The sequence below is a fragment of the Pempheris klunzingeri genome, chromosome 20, assembly GCF_042242105.1.
Source record: "Pempheris klunzingeri isolate RE-2024b chromosome 20, fPemKlu1.hap1, whole genome shotgun sequence".
In the NCBI taxonomy this organism is placed as follows: domain Eukaryota; kingdom Metazoa; phylum Chordata; class Actinopteri; order Acropomatiformes; family Pempheridae; genus Pempheris; species Pempheris klunzingeri.
The window spans coordinates 2,033,521-2,052,359 of NC_092031.1; the positions used below are offsets into that span (position 1 = coordinate 2,033,521).

The following is an 18,839-nucleotide window of genomic DNA, read 5'->3' on the forward strand; positions in this document are numbered from 1 at the left end:
ATTTTATTTTCTATTTCTTTTAACTGTGCTTTTGTCTGTCCCCTTTGAGCTGCTGTAACAGCAAACTTTCCCCACTGAGGGATCAATAAACGATATCTAATCTACACTCCTTCGCCCGAAGAAGAAGAAGAGATCACGTGGTTTCCTGTTAAATGCGGAAATGCCTATTATCACGTGGTTTGTACTTCCTGGTTTCTGGACCAGGCGGCTTTTGACTGTTTTCACTGCTGCTGCTTCAGTAACGTTTAAACGGAGTTTTAAGTAGAAAAAGCTTCTGTCTGTGTGTTTAGCGACATGTCGAAGCTCCAAAGGCTGAGAGCTTTGCTGAAACAGCGACTGGATGCGGAAGATGAGATATTTGAGCTGTTTGAAAGAACAATAGCAGATTTCGAGGAGGAACTGACTCGTTTAAAAGAAAACGAGCGACGATACAAACTACTGGATGCGGTTTTCAACCCTAAAGTCCATTTACACAGTTTAGGTTTGTACATGTTCATCTTCTCTCTTGCTCCTCTTATTAATCGCCACAGTGCTGCTGAAGTTAGCTTAGCTTGCTAACTAATAGGAGGCAGAGTTGCAGCCTCACCGAGGCTCATGTTCACTTTAGTTACTAATATAAATCACGGTGTGATGTTCTCAGCTGGTTTAACTGTGTAAAAGTAAAGTCTAACCTCTTACCTTTTCTAACTGAGGATCGTTTTAGCCATTTATTTCAGCTTTGTCTTTACTAGAATGAGCAAACGGAGGTGAGAGAGTTTTGGAGAGGGAGCTCTGGTTTTATTGAATTCAGTCTTTTTTACTGACCTTTACAAGATACTTTTTGACTTTTTGAACTATTTGAAGTACTTTTAACTCAGGTGTTGTCGAAGACCTGACAAAGAGATTTTTTCCCCACAATAATAACATGTATCATCAACTCCAAATTATGAGGTTAAGGCTCCTCGATCTCCATTTTGGAGTGTAAACCACCACCTGCTGAATGATTTGTTAAGCTCTTTTCTCATTTATATCACGTGCAGAACTCCAACTGATATAATAACTAAGCAATTATCAGAATGAGAACCAACTTTATTTGGCCAAGTTTGAACAAGCAAACAATGAATTTGAAACTTGTTTCTCTATTTACAGTAAGAAATAAACTACAACAATAAGAACAATAAAGTACTCATGACAACAGTATGTACAGTGGAGGTAGTTGTGGTGCAAAAAGTAGTTCAAGTATAGTGCAAATGTGCAGTTTGGGACTATTGCACAGTGGTTCCTGAGTCTCTGAGACCAGGGAGAGTTCATCAGGGTGACGGTCTGGAGGAAGAAACTGTCTCTGTGTCTGGTGGTTTAACAGACAGGAGGAGTTTACAGAGTTTCTGTGCAGGGTGTGAGGGGTCTGCAGAGATGTTACCATAACCATGTCAAATTAGAGAAACAGTTTTGCTTTGAAGATTTGTAACATTTTTTGAAGTTGCTGGTAAATGTATGTTGTCTGGTGCAGTTATTCTGCAGTGTCTCTGCAGTCAATCGTTTAACTTGGCAGACAATATTGAAGCAAATTGCAGTCAAACACTAACAAAGACTTCCTCTGTTGCTATTGATGTTTCTCCATTACAATAGTAACACACATTGTTGTCCTCTATCCTAATATCTGCTAAGGGAACTCCATCTTTCACATTATTGATTTGTTGTTGTTCATTTTCAAATTTTGCTATTACTATGTTAGAAAATGACTGCCAATGCTGAGGATCACTGGGACTCATCGATGTTCTCACTAGCATGAAGTAATGTTACCAGAGATATCAGTGTGAATATCAAGTCAACCTTATCCATAATGGCTGTGTGTGTGTTTCAGTGTTCCTTGCAAATGTCCAGCAGCTGTTGGTGATTAAAGAAGAGGATCCCCCTCAGTGGAGCCCAAACCTGGAGCAGAAGCACCCAGAGCCCCTCCACATAAAAGAGGAACAGGAGGAAGTCTGCACCAGTCAGGAGGGAGAACAGCTTAATAGTCTGGAGGAGCCTGATATCACCAGGTTTCCATCCACTGCAGTTCCTGTGAAGAGTGAAGATGAAGAGAAACCTCAGTCTTCACAGCTTCATCAAAGCCAAACTGAGGACAACAGAGAGGCAGAGCCTCCAGTTAGCAGCTCAGCTACACAGATAAAAACAGAAAGTGGTGGAGAGGACTGTGGAGGATCAGAACCAGCCAGGAACCAAGATCCAGATGGTCACTCACAACTAAGTACTGATGAAAAGGCTTCAGAGATTGAAGTCAGGAATGAAGACAGACAAGAATCTTTGGCAGATTCTGGTTCTGAAAGTGAAGACAGTGACAGTGACAGTGGTTCGATGGAGGCCAGGGAGTCTGAGTCAGATGGAAATAGTTGGGAAGGTTCACAGACAGTTCACACAGAAGAGAAACAGTTTGGTTGTGATGTTTGTGGGAAACAATTTAAACAGCAGGGAACCCTAAGGACACACATGACAATCCACACGGGAGAGAAACCATTTAGTTGTGATGTTTGTGGGAAACGATTTGCAAAGCAGGGAGTCCTAAAGAAACACATGAGAATCCACACAGGAGAGAAACCATTTGGTTGTGATGTTTGTGGGAAACGATTTAGAAGACAAGACTCCCTAAGGACACACATAAGAATCCACACAGGAGAGAAACAGTTTGGTTGTGATGTTTGTGGGAGACGATTTACACAGCAGGGACATGTAAGGACACACATGAGAATCCACACAGGAGAGAAACCATTTAGTTGTGATGTTTGTGGGAAACAATTTAGAAGACAAGAAACCCTAAGGACACACATGAGAATCCACACAGGAGAGAAACTGTTTGGTTGTGATGTTTGTGGGAGACGATTTACACAGCAGGGACATGTAAGGACACACATGAGAATCCACACAGGAGAGAAACCATTTGGTTGTGATGTTTGTGGGAAACAATTTAGAAGACAAGAAACCCTAAGGACACACATAAGAAGCCACACAGGAGAGAAACTGTTTGGTTGTGATGTTTGTGGAAAACGATTTGCAGACCAGGGAAACCTAAAGAGACACGTGAGAATCCACACAGGAGAGAAACAGTTTGGTTGCAGGATTTGTTGTGAAGCATAACTTGTATAAATGGCTTGGGATGAACTACAGCATTTTTAAAAATTTTATTATTGGCCCATCTTCTATATTTTCTGTATCTCTTCTCACCATAATTTTTAAATATGAAAAATATCTAAGAATGCAACCTATCTTATCTATATCTTCATCCTGGTTGTTGGACATCTAAAAGTACCTATGATTTTTTTTTCTTCCTCTCCTTGTCAATTGGCTGTTATTAACATTTTTATTAAAAATATGTTAACATTTCTTGATACCTGCGTAATAGCCAATGTCCTCCAAAGGATGAAGAAACTGCTTGCTTGTGAAAGATTTAGCTGGGAGATAAATCTTAGGCGGCACCTTGAAGTTCACACAGGAGAGACAGCATTTAAATGTGATTATTGTGGGAAAAGATTTACACGACAGGAAACGTCCACACAGGAGAGAAACCCTTTCGTTGTGATGTTTGTGGGAAAAGATTTACACTTCAAAGAAGCCTAACAAGGGCAGCATGGTGGTGCTCTGGTTACCACTGTTGCCTCACAGCAAGAAGGTCCTGGGTTCAAATCCCGGTTAATTGGTAACTCTAAATTTTCCGTAGGTGTGCGTGTGAGTGTGAATGGTTGTCTGTCTCTATATGTGGCCCTGTGATTGGCTGGCAAACAGTCCAGGGTGACCCCACCTCTCGCCCAAAGTCAGCTGGGATAGGCTCCAGTTCCCCCGCGACCCTGACAGATAAGCGGTATAGAAAATGAGATGAGATGAGATGAGATTTCTAGACACCTGTCACTCTACCCCCACAACCCTGAGGCGAGCAGGAGAGATTCCTTTCCCACCTCACAGCCACTGCATGTTAAATTAACATTACTAGCACTTTTCCACTAGTACCTAGTGCAGTGTCTTTTTTTTTCTTTCATTTTTGTTCAACGCTGTTAATAAAGATTTATCAACTGCTTTTCATTTATAGACGACTTTGAAGGTAACATTTAGAAAAACTTTGAATTATTTGAAATCTCAGTCTACATGAGAGGATGCTTTTCTCAAAGGAAATTTCCACTGCGGCTCATAGTTCATTTTCTGTGTAGTAGTCAGCATTTCTGCCTCCACTCTTAAACCCCCTGATTATATTTACTCCTGTAGTGTAAAAAAAGACACGCTGCCATATTGATTTAAACACTGGAACTATTGAAATAATGGAGTAAACACTAGAACAGCTACATATATGCTGGAGGATGATGTGTTGATTGAAGTTTTAGTAATTAGTCTGACTATGACTTATATTCTTCACCATGGTTTGGATACATATACTCCTCACTATGATTTTACATGTACTCATCACTGGACTGAGGTAAAACTGTGTGTATCCCTCACTCATTGACCCTCACTGTATCACATATTTGCTCTATGTTAAAACAAGTACACTTACATTAAACACTATAATTTTTTAAAAAAAGGCAACAAAAGGAAGCTAAGAAATAAGGGTGTAAAATGAGGAGAGAACTTAGAATGAAAAATAAGAACAAGGTAGGTCAAAGAAATATTGGTGTAAAATTTATACAACATGGCATATAAAAAAAAAAAAAAAGCCGCACTAGTGCAGGTGGCTGGAAAGTCCCTACAATCCAACTCAAGGAAACATCATCCAGGACCCACCTGGTCAAGAAACATAATGGTGTAATGTTACACTACCAACACCTGACCAATGATTATAATGGTGTAATGTTACAATATAACTTGATTGGGTATTTTGATGCTGTGATGAAAGGAAAGCAGGTGGAGTCTCATGAGAATATAAGCTGATGTCCTGTATGTGAGAGCTCAGAGCTCTCTGACTGTATGTACTGTGCAGATAGACTGTTCTCCCTTTGACTACCGGTGATTAAAGGACTGTTTGCTGCTCTGAACACTGCACTAGGTACTAGTGGAAAAGTGCTAGTAATGTTAATTTAATACCTGTTTTACACCTGTTTTATTTATTATATTGTATGTTTATGTGTATTCTGTAAGGCGACCTTGTGAGCTTTGAAAGGCGCCCTATAAATAAAATGTATTATTATTATTATTATTATTATTAAAGTGTTCTCAATCCATTGCGCACTGATAAGACAACTATAAATCTGGCCTAGTGGCTTAGAACCTTGGTTCTTTGCCACATCACTCCATCCTATGATTTGTTACAGACTAGCTTGCTTGGGGTTAGCTGACAAAGGTGCAACCTGGTCGTTGGGAACCTGAATGTCTTAAAATACTCCATTTACCATTTAGACAGAAGGAAGGATTGACAGTTTAAATAAAAGTGCCCCAAATGCACCACAAGTGGAAAACAATAGTGTTGATATAAACATATCTAGAATTGTTAATGTATTAACATGTAATAAACACATTTCTCATCGTGACAGACTGCAGAAGTTACTGCCAACACTTAAAAGCTGCAAAGATGATAATAAAGTTTACCGCTGAAACTCCACTACTTCCTGCTGTTTGATTATCTGTTGTCAGGGACTCATTGTCACACCTGCCGACTCGTACGTTGACTGCACTCCACATGAAGTAGTACACCTGTAGGAGACATACAGATTGGAAATGAGGTGCACGGTGTGTTTGAGTGTGTGGGTGTGTGTGCGAGCTGTAGAGGCAGTGGTTCACCTGGGAGTAGGCGTGTGCACGTATGGAGGTGTGTATAAAGGCGTGGACTCACCTGGTTCACAGATGGAGAGAGTCAGGGTTGGGTGGTAGCCGTAATTTTTGTTGATCGCTATTCGCTACTCATTCATTCATCATTTTTATCTGTTTAATCCGCTGGTTTTTTGATGTTTCCATTCATCCATCCCTGCTGCGCTGTGATAGCTCTGTGCTGTTGGTTTTGTAATAAATGCACCAAAACGCATCTTTGAATCGAGTGTATTTATCATTATAGCGTCCGTGCGCGTCACAAATCCGCGAACCTGAGGACCCAACCTCATACTCTCAGTGGCTAAAAGGTTTGGTTTTGGAAGCCGCAACAACACCAATGCCCCCTGCCCCCATACCTGCTCTCACTCCTTTCACATCAGAGGATCCGTCACTTTAAGTGTCTAACCAAACCAATTAGCCACCAAAGGAGGAAGTTGTTCAAAGACCTGGAAGCAGCTGGAGAAACAGTTTTATTCTGTGCACCTCACTCCGCCTGAATACCTGGACGACGAGGAAGAAACTGGTGGAGAATCTGCACAGTAAAATATCAACGATAATGCTGCATTATAGTCTGCTGCACCAATCATAATCACAACCACCACATATGCACTTTATTACTATTATTATTACATAAACTGTGCAATAATTCACATCCCATTCCACCTCACCCTGTTATTGTTCTTTTTTGTAATTATTGTGTATATAATTGTTTCTTTGTGTATACAGGTTTTTCCTCTGTATATATTATATTATTGCTATTTAATTTTCTATTTCTTCTAACTGTGTGCTTTTGTCTGTCCCCTTTGAGCTGCTGTAACAGCAAACTTTCCCCACTGAGGGATCAATAAACGATATCTAATCTACACTCATTCGCCCGAAAAAGAAGAAGAAGAGATCACGTGGTTTCCTGTTAAATGCGGAAATGCCTACTGCCCACGTGGTTTGTACTTCCTGGTTTCTTGACCAGGCGGCTTTTCATTGTTTTCACTGCTGCTGCTTCAGTAACGTTTAAACGGAGTTTTAAGTAGAAAAAGCTTCTGTCTGTGTGTTTAGCGACATGTCGAAGCTCCAAAGGCTGAGAGCTTTGCTGAAACAGCGACTGGATGCGGAAGATGAGATATTTGAGCTGTTTGAAAGAACAATAGCAGATTTCGAGGAGGAACTGACTCGTTTAAAAGAAAACGAGCGACGATACAAACTACTGGATGCGGTTTTCAACCCTAAAGTCCATTTACACAGTTTAGGTTTGTACATGTTCATCTTCTCTCTTGCTCCTCTTATTAATCGCCACAGTGCTGCTGAAGTTAGCTTAGCTTGCTAACTAATAGGAGGCAGAGTTGCAGCCTCACCGAGGCTCATGTTCACTTTAGTTACTAATATAAATCACGGTGTGATGTTCTCAGCTGGTTTAACTGTGTAAAAGTAAAGTCTAACCTCTTACCTTTTCTAACTGAGTATCGTTTTAGCCATTTATTTCAGCTTTGTCTTTACTAGAATGAGCAAAGGGAGGTGAGAGAGTTTTGGAGAGGGAGCTCTGGTTTTATTGACCTGAGGTTGTAGGTCATGTTTCACACATGAACCAATGGTGGCTGTAAAACTGAGTCCAGGAGTAATTTCACACACACGTGTGAAGCTAAAGGACTCTGGGAAGCTGAGTTCAGAGAGGGAGCCCTTTGTTCAAAAGACAGAGAAACATCAGTCCTCACCGTTTGGTGGAGCCACACAGCAGCAACACATTATGTCAAGTTTGAATCAAATGTGTAAGGACCCTTATTTGACCTCTTTTGTATGTTTTAGTTCACATATATTCAGTTTTTGTCACCATTATGTTGAAAAAGTTGGGGTTAGATTACTGCCAGTTGTTGGACCACTGCCATGAGTTCATGTGGGCAAGCTGCTCGGACAGTGGAGGGGTGAAGATAATTGTATTACTGTAGCATGGTTTTCTAATTCAGTCTGTTTTACTGACCTTCACAAGGTCCTTTTTGACTTTTTGAACTATTTGAAGTACTTTTAACTCAGGTGTTGTCGAAGACCTGACGAAGAGATTTTTTCCCCATAATAATAACACGTATCATCAACTCCAAATTATGAGGTTAAGAAATAAGAATAAGAATAAGACCGCCTTTATTTATCCCGGAGGAAATTGTTGTGCCAGAGTGCGATACAGAGGTCGTCACAACAATACAAAATATTAAAATACAAAATTGAACAGAAAATAAGATATGTGCAAAGTGCAAACTGCAAAACGGGAGACAAAGTGAAAGGGAATGACCTTTATGGTTATTGCACATGATTCTGCTGAGTGAGTCCGTTATGTGTCCCTCCTGCTGGTGGAGGAGGCGTTATACAGTCTAATAGCCACAGGTAGGAAAGACCTCCTGTGGCGTTCTGTGGTGCACCTTGGAGGTCTGAGTCGACGACTGAAGGTGCTCTGACAGGCTATCAGTGTGGCGTGCAGGGGGTGGGAGGTGTTGTCCATGATGCTGAGCAGCTTCTTCAGCATCCTCCTCTCAGACACCTCCACCACAGACTCCAACTCGACTCCCAGGACAAAACCAGCTCTCCTGATGAGCTTGTTGGGTCTGTTGGCGTCAGCTGTCTTCAGTCTGCTGCCCCAGCACGCTACAGCGTAGAAGATGACGCTGGCTACCACCGAATGATAGAACATCTGCAGCATGGTCCTGCAGACATTGAAAGATCTCAGCCTCCTGAGGAAGTACAGTCGGCTCTGACCTTTCTTGTAGACGGCGTGGGTGTTTCTAGACCAGTCCAGTTTATTGTCTATGTGCACACTGAGGTACTTGTAGTCCTCCACGATGTCCACCTCTGATCCGTTGATGGTGATGGGGTTTGGACAGGTCCTCTGCTTCCTGAAGTCCACCACCAGCTCCTTTGTCTTGGTGACGTTGAGCTGCAGATGGTTCAGTCCACACCACTCCACAAACCTGTCCACCACACTCCCGTACTCAGCCTCCTGGTCCCTGCTGATACAGCCCACGATGGCAGAGTCGTCCGAGAACTTCCGAGAAAGTGGCAGGACTGTGAGCGGAACCTGAAGTCTGAGGTGTAGAGTGTGAACAGGAAGGGAGACAGGACCGTCCCCTGAGGCGCCCCTGTGCTGCTCACAATGGTGTCCGACGTGATGTCCCGCAGCCTCACATACTGTGGGCGGTTGTGGTGCAAAAAGTAGTTCAAGTATAGTGCAAATGTGCAGTTTGGGACTATTGCACAGTGGTTCCTGAGTCTCTGAGACCAGGGAGAGTTCATCAGGGTGACGGCCTGGAGGAAGAAACTGTCTCTGTGTCTGGTGGTTTAACAGACAGGAGGAGTTTTAAGAGTTTCTGTGCAGGGTGTGAGGGGTCTGCAGAGATGTTACCTGCCCTCCTCCTGACCCTGGACAGGTACACGTCCTGGATGGAGGGCAGATCGGCCCCAATTATCCTCTCTGCAGACCTGATTGTCCTTTGCAGTCTGTGCCCGTCCTGTTTGGTGTCCGATCCAAACCAGACCGTGATAGAAGTGCAGAGAACAGACTGGATGATGGCGGAGTAGAAGGTGATCAGCAGCTCCTGTGGCAGGTTAAACTTCCTGAGCTGTAGCAGGAAGTACAACCTCTGCTGAGCCTTTTCACAGACAGAGTCTATGTGGGGAGTCCACTTCAGGTCCAGAGAAACTGTGGACTCTTGTGTTTATACTGTAAACATCAATACATCTGAATGTTGCAAAATCCTAATTGGTGCATGGAAATGCAGGATATCACTCTTTTCAAACTCAGCCCTGCACACTTCAAAAACTGTGAGAAGAGCTCAGAGAAATTACAGAAAATCATCTCAGAAAACAACTTTACTCATCTTAACTGACAGAAATTTGTAACCTAACAACAGCAGCATCAGTTACTGACTGTTTGATCGAGACCAAACTGTTTTTGACACAGTGTTTACTGTCAAGTAAGTAAAATAAATGATGAAATGTTTCTAGAGAGAGAGCTCTTCTGCAGGACACTGGTGTAGATTGGATGAAAGAAGGTTAAGGCACTGCTCACGTGACGGTACGAGGTTGGGGTGGTTAGACGGGTCAACAAAACATTTGATGTTGACACAGGAGACCAGTGTTTGTTTCTCCTCTATGGACAGTCACCGTAGGTCTTTAACAGTGACCTTGGTCATTCCCTAACTTTAGCCAAGTGGTTATTATTGTTACCATGATGACGAAGGTCCCTAACTTTAGCCAAACAATTATTTTAACCCAAACCAGGATCTTTTATCTAAAACTAACTGGGTCATTAGGTTCTAAAGTCTGACCTAAGCAGAACCATAACCATATCAAATTAGAGAAACAGTTTTGCTTTGAAGATTTGTAACATTTTTGAAGTTGCTGGCAAATGTATGTTGTCTGGTGCAGTTATTCTGCAGTGTCTCTGCAGTCAATCTTTTAACTTGGCAGACAATATTGAAGCAAATTGCAGTCAAACACTAACAAAGACTTCCTCTGTTGCTATTGATGTTTCTCCATTACAATAGTTACACACATCGTTGTCCTCTATCCTAATATCTGCTAAGGGAACTCCATCTTTCACATTATTGATTTGTTGTTGTTCATTTTCAAATTTTGCTATTAGTATGTTAGAAAACGACTGCCAATGCTGAGGATCACCGGGACTCATCGATGTTCTCACTAACGTGAAGTTAACAGAGATATCAGTGTGAATATAAAGTCAACCTTATCCATAATGTGTGTGTGTGTTTCAGTGTTCCCTGCAAATGTCCAGCAGCTGTTGGTGATTAAAGAAGAGGATCCCCCTCAGTGGAGCCCAAACCTGGAGCAGAAGCACCCAGAGCCCCTCCACATAAAAGAGGAACAGGATGAAGTCTGGACCAGTCAGGAGGGAGAACAGCTTAATAGACTGGAGGAGCCTGATATCACCAGGTTTCCATCCACTGCAGTTCCTGTGAAGAGTGAAGATGAAGAGAAACCTCAGTCTTCACAGCTTCATCAAAGCCAAACTGAGGACAACAGAGAGGCAGAGCCTCCAGTTAGCAGCTCAGCTACACAGATAAAAACAGAAAGTGGTGGAGAGGACTGTGGAGGATCAGAACCAGCCAGGAACCAAGATCCAGATGGTCACTCACAGCTAAGTACTGATGAAAAGGCTTCAGAGATTGAAGTCAAGAATGAAGACAGACAAGAATCTTTGGCAGATTCTGGTCCTGAAAGTGAAGACAGTGAAAGTGAAGACAGTGACAGTGACAGTGGTTCGATGGAGGCCAGGGAGTCTGAGTCAGATGGAAATAGTTGGGAAGGTTCACAGACAGTTCACACAGAAGAGGAACAGTTTATTTGTGATGTTTGTGGGAAACAATTTAAAAGTAAGAACTATCTGAAGATACATATGAGAATCCACACAGGAGATAAGCCATGTAGTTGTGATGTTTGTGGGAAACGATTTACACATCAGGGAAGCCTAAGGATACACATGAGAATCCACACCGGAGAGAAACCATTTAGTTGTGATATTTGTGGGAAACGATTTACACATCAGGGAAGCCTAAGTATACACATAAGAGTCCACACTGGAGAGAAACCGTTTAATTGTAATGTTTGTGGGAAACGATTTACACATAAGGGACACGTAAGGAGACACATGAGAATCCACACAGGAGAGAAACAATTTGGTTGTGATGTTTGTGGGAAACAATTTACACATCAGGGAGCCCTACGGAGACACATGAAAATCCACACAGGAGAGAAACAATTTAGTTGTGATGTTTGTGGGAAAGGATTTCGAAGACAAGACACTCTAAAGAGACACACAAGCATCCACACAGGAGAGAAACAGTTTGGTTGTGATGTTTGTGGGAAACTATTTAGACAGCAGGGAAGCCTAAGGATACACATGAGAATCCACACCGGAGAGAAACCATTTAGTTGTGATGTTTGTGGGAAACAATTTAGAAAACAAGACAGCCTAAGGATACACATGAGACTTCACACAGGAGAGACACCATTTGGTTGCGGTGTTTGTGGGAAACGATTCAGCCAGAAGGGAACCTTAAATAAACACATGAGAATCCACACAGGAGAGAAACAGTTTGATTGTGATGTTTGTGGGGAAAGATTTATACAGCAGAGAACCTTAAACAGACACATGAGACTACACACAGAATAGAAACTGTTCAGTTGCAGGATTTGGCTTGGGATGAACTATTGCATTTTTTAGAATTGTATTATTATAATAATAATTTCTGTATCTCTTCTCACCTTAAATTTGAAATATGGAGAAATATCTAGAAATGCAACCTGGATCATATCTTCATCCTGGTTGTTGGATATGCAAAAGTACCTATGATGTTTTTTTTTTCTTCCTCTCCCTGTCAATTGACCATGATTTGAGTGTGAGAATTGTTTAACATTCAAGATGGCGGACATTTTATGTTTCTCCAAACCAAGTGTTCATTAGATTTTAACATTTTCTGAACCAAGAATGCATGTTAACATTTCTAGATACCTGCATAATAAAGTCAATGTGTTCTTGTCTATCTGCGTGTGTGTGTATATATATAAAGTACTGAAACACTGAACAGTTGGACATGTGCATTCAAAAGTTTAGAGAAGGTCACATTAAGTTCACCTGGAAAGGTTAGAATGCATTTTAGGTTCATCCTGAGATTTCACCTGAAAGCTGAATATCTACAAAGATGATAATAAAGTTTACTGCTGAAACTCCACTACTTCCTGCTGTTTGATTATCTGTTGTCAGGGACTCATTGTCACACCTGCCGACTCGTACGTTGACTGCACTCCACATGAAGTAGTACACCAATGCCCCCTGCCCCCATACCTGCTCTCACTCCTTTCACATCAGAGGATCCGTCACTTTAAGTGTCTAACCAAACCAATTAGCCACCAAAGGAGGAAGTTGTTCAAAGACCTGGAAGCAGCTGGAGAAACAGTTTTATTCTGTGCACCTCACTCCGCCTGAATACCTGGACGACGAGGAAGAAACTGGTGGAGAATCTGCACAACCACCACCTATGCACTTTATTACTATTTGACTTTATAATTATTTGAAATCTCAGTCTACATGATGCTTTTCCCAAAGGAAATTTCCACTGCCACTCATAGTTCATTTTCTGTGTAGAAGTCAGCATTTCTGCCTCCACTCTTAAACCCCCTGATTATATTTACTCCATCCTATGATTTGTTACAGACTAGCTTGCTTGGGGTTAGCTGACAAAGGTGCAACCTGGTCGTTGGGAACCTGAGTTAAAGGCTGGGGCTGAAGCTGGATCCTCTTCCATGTAATGAGTGAAGTAACTTAATGATTAGCTGACTGTCTGGGATGTGTGTGTTCGTGTGGCTCTGTGTATTTCTTGTAAATATGCCCACTCCACTGCCCAATCAAAACACATTTAATGTTTTAAAATACTCCTTTTACTATTTAGAATAGAAGGAAGGTTTCACAGTTTTAAAATAAAAGTCCTTCAAATGCACATCAGCCATCTTCTACGGTGTGGTCTTCTGGAGCAGCAGCATCACGGCAGCAGAGAGGAAGAAACTTAATAAACTGGTGGAAAAAGCCAGCTCTGTCCTGGGCTGCAGCCTCGATCCTGTGGAGGTGGTGGGTGACAGGAGATGGTAGCGAAGCTGTCATCGATCATGGACAATGTCTCCCACCCCCTATATGAGACTGTGAGAGCCCTGGAAAGCTCCATCAGTGACAGGCTTCGTCACCCACGATGCGCCAAAGAGAGGCATCGCAGGTAATTCCTCCCTGCTGCTGTCAGACAACCAAGCCTGCTCCCAGTAGACCAACATAAAGAAAAACAAAAGTGCAATATTTCATATATATTTTTCTATATTGTTATAACCTTTTCATGTGCAACAGCCTTTTTTTCTCTCATTCACCATACAATTACACTGTTTTTGTTTATACTGTATATAGACATATATTTTCCTTTTTTATATCTTATTTTTTAAATATTTTTATATATTTATACTTTTACCTAGTATGTGTGAACTGCTGCTGACTGTGAATTTCCCCACTGTGGGATAAATAAAGACTAATCTAATCTAATCTAATGTAATGAGTGAAGTAACTTAATGATTAGCTGACTGTCTGGGATGTATGTGTTCGTGTGGCTCTGTGTATTTCCTGTAAATATGCCCACTCCTGCTATGGAAACTAAGCATGTAGTTTACACATGCTTCCATAAAACTCTAGTCCAAGTTCTTGGTTTCAGCCATTAACTGAAAACTTTCTTGTCAATGTACAAAAGATACTTCATACATTAACAGGCGCAGCAAATGGTCAAAGATCTGTGTGCTCTCAAGGCTCCAGAACCTCAACTAAGGTTTTGGAGCTCGCCTACTAATGGCTTCTACTACATATGTGTTAAGGAACGCATGATGGGGAATGACAACACTTATGCATCCAGTAAGCAACTTTTATTAGAATGACTTTCTCACGCTCCATCATTGCCTAATTTCTGGGTCAAGTTAATCAGTACTTCAGTATAGATATCTCATAATATCTGAGAGACTCATTTTTTTGTAATATTTTTAAAAAGCACAATCAAGCAATAAAAGACAAAGACAGCTGCAAGGGTTCTTACCAATACATTTACTCTTTTAATCTTGCAGAACAGTTTCTATCCTGTGTGAACTTTCATGCGTCTTCAAGCTTCCCTGATGTGTAAATCTCTTACCACAAGCATTACAACAAAATGGTTTCTCTGGATGAACTTGCATTTGTATTTTAAAATGGGTCCACTGGGTTCCTTCCTGTGTGGCCTTTCATGTGTCTCTTAAGATGTGTCCGCTGGTTAAATCTTTTCCCACAGACATCACAACTAAATGGTTTCTCCCCTGTGTGGACTGGCATGTGTCTCTTAAGGCTTCCATGTTGTGTAAATCTTTTCCCACAGACATCACAACCAAATGGTTTTTCTCCCGTGTGGACTTGCATGTGCATCTTAAGATTTGTCTCCCGGTTAAATCTTTTTCCACACACACCACAACCAAATGGTTTCTCTCCTGTGTGGACTTTCATGTGTGTCTTAAGATTTGTCTCCCGGCTAAATTTTTTCCCACAAACATCACAGCCACATGGTTTTTCTCCTGTGTGGATTCGCATATGTCTTATAAGATCTGTCTTCCTGGTAAATCTTTTCCCACAAACATCACAACCAAATCGTTTCTCTCCTGTATGGACTCTCATCTTGGAATTTTCCTTTTGCTTGACAGTAAAACATTTCTTATTAACCAAACAACTGGAGGACCTTTTTCCTAAATGACACATCATGTGTCTCTGAAGACACCACTTGCAGTGAAATTGTTTACCACACTCAAAGCACCTAAAAGATTTTTTGTCAGTGTTATGTCCCACAACACTTACAGGGGCCTCGTTATATTTCAGACCATCTACATCTGATTCAGGTGCTCTGGTCTTCCAAACACTGTCACTGTCTTCAGTTTCAGGTCCACAGTCTGACAAAGGTTCTTGCCACTCATCATCACTGACTTCGGTCTCAGAAGAGTCTGAAGTCTTTTCATCAGTACTTAGTTGTGAGTGACCATCTGGATCTTGGTTCCTAGCTGGTTCTGATCCTCCACAGTCCTCTCCATCACTTTCTGTTTTTATCTGTGTAGCTGAGCTGCTAACTGGAGGCTCTGCCTCTCTGTTGTCTTCAGTTTGGCTTTGATGAAGCTGTGAAGACTGAGGTTTCTCTTCATCTTCACTCTTCACAGGAACTGCAGTGGATGGAAACCTGGTGATATCAGGCTCCTCCAGCCTATTAAGCTGTTCTCCCTCCTGACTGGTCCAGACTTCATCCTGTTCCTCTTTTATGTGGAGGGGCTCTGGGTGCTTCTGCTCCAGGTTTGGGCTCCACTGAGGGGGATCCTCTTCTTTAATCACCAACAGCTGCTGGACATTTGCAGGGAACACTGAAACACACACACAGCCATTATGGATAAGGTTGACTTTATATTTACACTGATATGTCTGGTATCATTACGTTATGTTTGTGAGAACAGTGATGAGGCCTGAAGAGCCTTAGCAGTGTTAATTTCTTCTAAAATCTATAACAAATATTAATGGTAATTTTATAGGGAAATTCCAAAATGAACAACTCATCAATATTGTTAAAGATTCAGTTCCCTTAGAAAATATGAGAATACAAGTGTTTTAAAATACGGCACCACTAATATATGGGGCTCGGGTGCCTGACACCATCAGTATCATTCCACATCCAAATTTCAGTGTTCACCTTGGAAACAGCAGTTGAGAAAACAATCTCACCACCAGGTCCATTTTGTAAAGTAAGGAGCTTTCTCAGCAGATGGGGATGGAGCTTGCACAGTTTCCATGGAAATGTTGATAAATTGTACAAATTTTACAGACTTGGAGATGTTGAGGCCTGTAATCTTATTGTGAGGGACGTAAGTACGGTTGATGTTGCTTTGACAGACTCAGGATTAATGATAATAACCTACTAGTCCCGAAAAAGCATCAGCAAGTAGCACATTTAAACGTAATTTATACTACAGACATTAAGTGCTGTTGTGAGGGTAAAACGGTCTGTTAGCTGTTCACAAGCTAAGCTAAAACAGTCACCACAGTAGTGCAGCAAATGATACAAAGAGCGAGAAAACTGTGAAAATGCACAAACCTGATCTATGTAACAAAACTTTGGGGTTGAAAATCACATCCAATAAGTTCTGCAGTTGCCCATTTTCTTTTAAACGAGCTAGTTCCTCCCTGTAATCTGCTAACGTTACTGTTCCGCCAAACAGCCCAACTATCCCATCAGCCGCATCTCGGCGCTGTTTGAGCAAAGCTCTCAGCATTTGTAGCTTCGACATGTCGCTAAACACACGAACGGAAGCTTTTACTCCGTCAAGGTACATTTAAAGTTACTAAACTAGCAGTAAAAACGGCCAAAACCAGCTTGGTGTCTACCATCGCTATGGAATCCAGGAAGTAGAGATCACAACAGGAAATGACGTAACTCAATAGCGGAAGTTTTTCTTCTTCGTGTCATTTCGTAGTGAACAGCTGCAATGAGCTTGTGTGTTAGTGGGCTCTTTCTGAGCTGAATCGATCACATTAATTGGCTCTTAGTTATGACCACAAACAAAATAATGTTAATAATAATACTGATGATAATAATAATAATTATTGGATGATGTAATAATAATAATAATTATTATTATTATAATAATAATTATTATTATTATAACGTAAGTACTTAAATATATGATACAACCACAACAAAAAACATTGATAGACTTTGATTTATTCACATATTTTAAAAAGAATCATGTGTGTCTTCAGGCTACTGCACTATGCAAATCTTACCCTGCAAACATCACAACTAAATGGTTTCTCTTCAGAGTGCACTCTCAGTGATGATGCCTTTACTGACCTCCTGTAGTTATGATCAGTGATGATGCCTTTACTGACCTCCTGTAGTTATGATCAGCGATGATGCCTTTACTGACCTCCTGTAGTTATGATCAGCGATGATGCCTTTACTGACCTACTGTAGTTATGATCAGCGATGATGCCTTTACTGACCTACTGTAGTTATGATCAGCGATGATGCCTTTACTGACCTACTGTAGTTATGATCAGCGATGATGCCTTTACTGACCTCCTGTAGTTATGATCAGCGATGATGCCTTTACTGACCTACTGTAGTTATGATCAGCGATGATGCCTTTACTGACCTACTGTAGTTATGATCAGCGATGATGCCTTTACTGACCTACTGTAGTTATGATCAGCGATGATGCCTTTACTGACCTACTGTAGTTAAGATCAGCGATGATGCCTTTACTGACCTCCTGTAGTTATGATCAGTGATGATGCCTTTACTGACCTACTGTAGTTATCAGGTCACACTCATGAAACTTTGCACACACGTCAGTCGTGGTGAATATTTTCATATTTCACGGGAAGTCGGCCATTTTGGATTTAATTTAACTTTTTTAGTGTATTTTTGGTGATTCAGAGGAGCCGTAAATTAAGAAGCTGGTCGAAGGAGTTCAGTCTGATCCACCTCACACTAATGACAGCGTGTAGAAAAGACAAACAACAGAGTTTTCATCGAATGGCCATATATCGCCATGTAACAGGAAGTGGTTAATAATTAGACTCTACATGGTCCAATCAGCACCAAACTTCACGTTTGATAAGAGTCCCACCCTGAAGACGTCTACAGGTCAGTATTCAGTTATAGTCATAGCGCCACCTGCTGGCAACAGGAAGTGACATGTTTTACTGGTCGACCACATCCACCTCAAAAATCAGCAGAAAAACGGTGAAACGGTCGCCGTCCGGCAAAACAACCCAGAGGAGTCTGAAGGCGTGAGGCTCCGATCACCTTAAAGCTTTAATTAGACCCCGTTGTTCTTCACCATGTTCTTCTTATTACTTTCAACAGGAAACGTCATGTTTTACGCCGTGGCGTCCACAGACGAGACAAATGAGCAGATCTATGTAGTCCCAGGGGGTTTATCAGATCTCCCTCAAACTTCATGTGTGTGTGTGCCCATAATATTAACGATGAAAAGTTATCAAAAATCTGTTATCAGTTATCTGAGTAGATTCTTAAGGGCGTGGCGTTTCGTTTTCAGAGCAAAAAGTTGATGGAAAGTTGCTGTACAGTGTCAAAATGAGTCATTTCATCTGGTTTATAGGTCTCAACGGCTCAACGGCGCCACCTACAACATTTTTTCAAATTCACTGTGTATATGACCAATGCCAAGACCTACAAAAAAGTCTCTTGGGTCCATGTCCTAAAACCAACAGAAGAATTATTATGATTTTTTTCATTATGTGTCCAAGCAGACAAACTACACCGACCTGAAATGTGGTCATTTTAACCTTCTAAATCCTCCAAGATGCTTCTTTGACAATCTTTCTTCTTTCAGTGTAACTACATGCATGGTAAAAAACTATTTTAGCTCACAAATCACTAGAAATACCAACATTTATTCTGCACTTATTTCATCTGGGCAATACTGGCTTTCTAATGGATGTAAACCTCTTTGGAAGGAGTTAAAAA

General features: G+C 41.3%; 3 protein-coding genes across 3 annotated transcripts; 2 read left to right on the top strand and 1 right to left on the bottom strand.

The window, feature by feature from the left end:
- Positions 1 to 2,006: 2,006 nt before the first annotated feature.
- Positions 2,007 to 3,154, top strand: LOC139219392 (gastrula zinc finger protein XlCGF57.1-like). Its single transcript, XM_070851216.1, has one exon. It carries the CDS (start codon positions 2,338 to 2,340, stop codon positions 3,112 to 3,114), a length of 777 nt encoding a protein of 258 aa, XP_070707317.1. The 5' UTR covers positions 2,007 to 2,337; the 3' UTR covers positions 3,115 to 3,154.
- A 3,625-nt stretch (positions 3,155 to 6,779) lies between these two features.
- On the top strand, positions 6,780 to 12,185 carry LOC139219380 (zinc finger protein OZF-like). The gene is made up of 2 exons (XM_070851204.1): positions 6,780 to 7,010; positions 10,518 to 12,185. The coding sequence occupies exons 1-2, from the start codon at positions 6,824 to 6,826 to the stop codon at positions 11,933 to 11,935; spliced, it is 1,605 nt and encodes a 534-aa protein (XP_070707305.1). The 5' UTR covers positions 6,780 to 6,823; the 3' UTR covers positions 11,936 to 12,185.
- A 2,185-nt stretch (positions 12,186 to 14,370) lies between these two features.
- LOC139220149 (zinc finger protein 260-like) lies at positions 14,371 to 16,632 on the bottom strand. The gene is made up of 2 exons (XM_070852216.1): positions 16,549 to 16,632; positions 14,371 to 15,772 (listed from the first exon to the last, which is right to left on the bottom strand). The coding sequence occupies exons 1-2, from the start codon at positions 16,630 to 16,632 to the stop codon at positions 14,525 to 14,527; spliced, it is 1,332 nt and encodes a 443-aa protein (XP_070708317.1). The 3' UTR covers positions 14,371 to 14,524.
- Between the last annotated feature and the right edge of the window lie 2,207 nt (positions 16,633 to 18,839).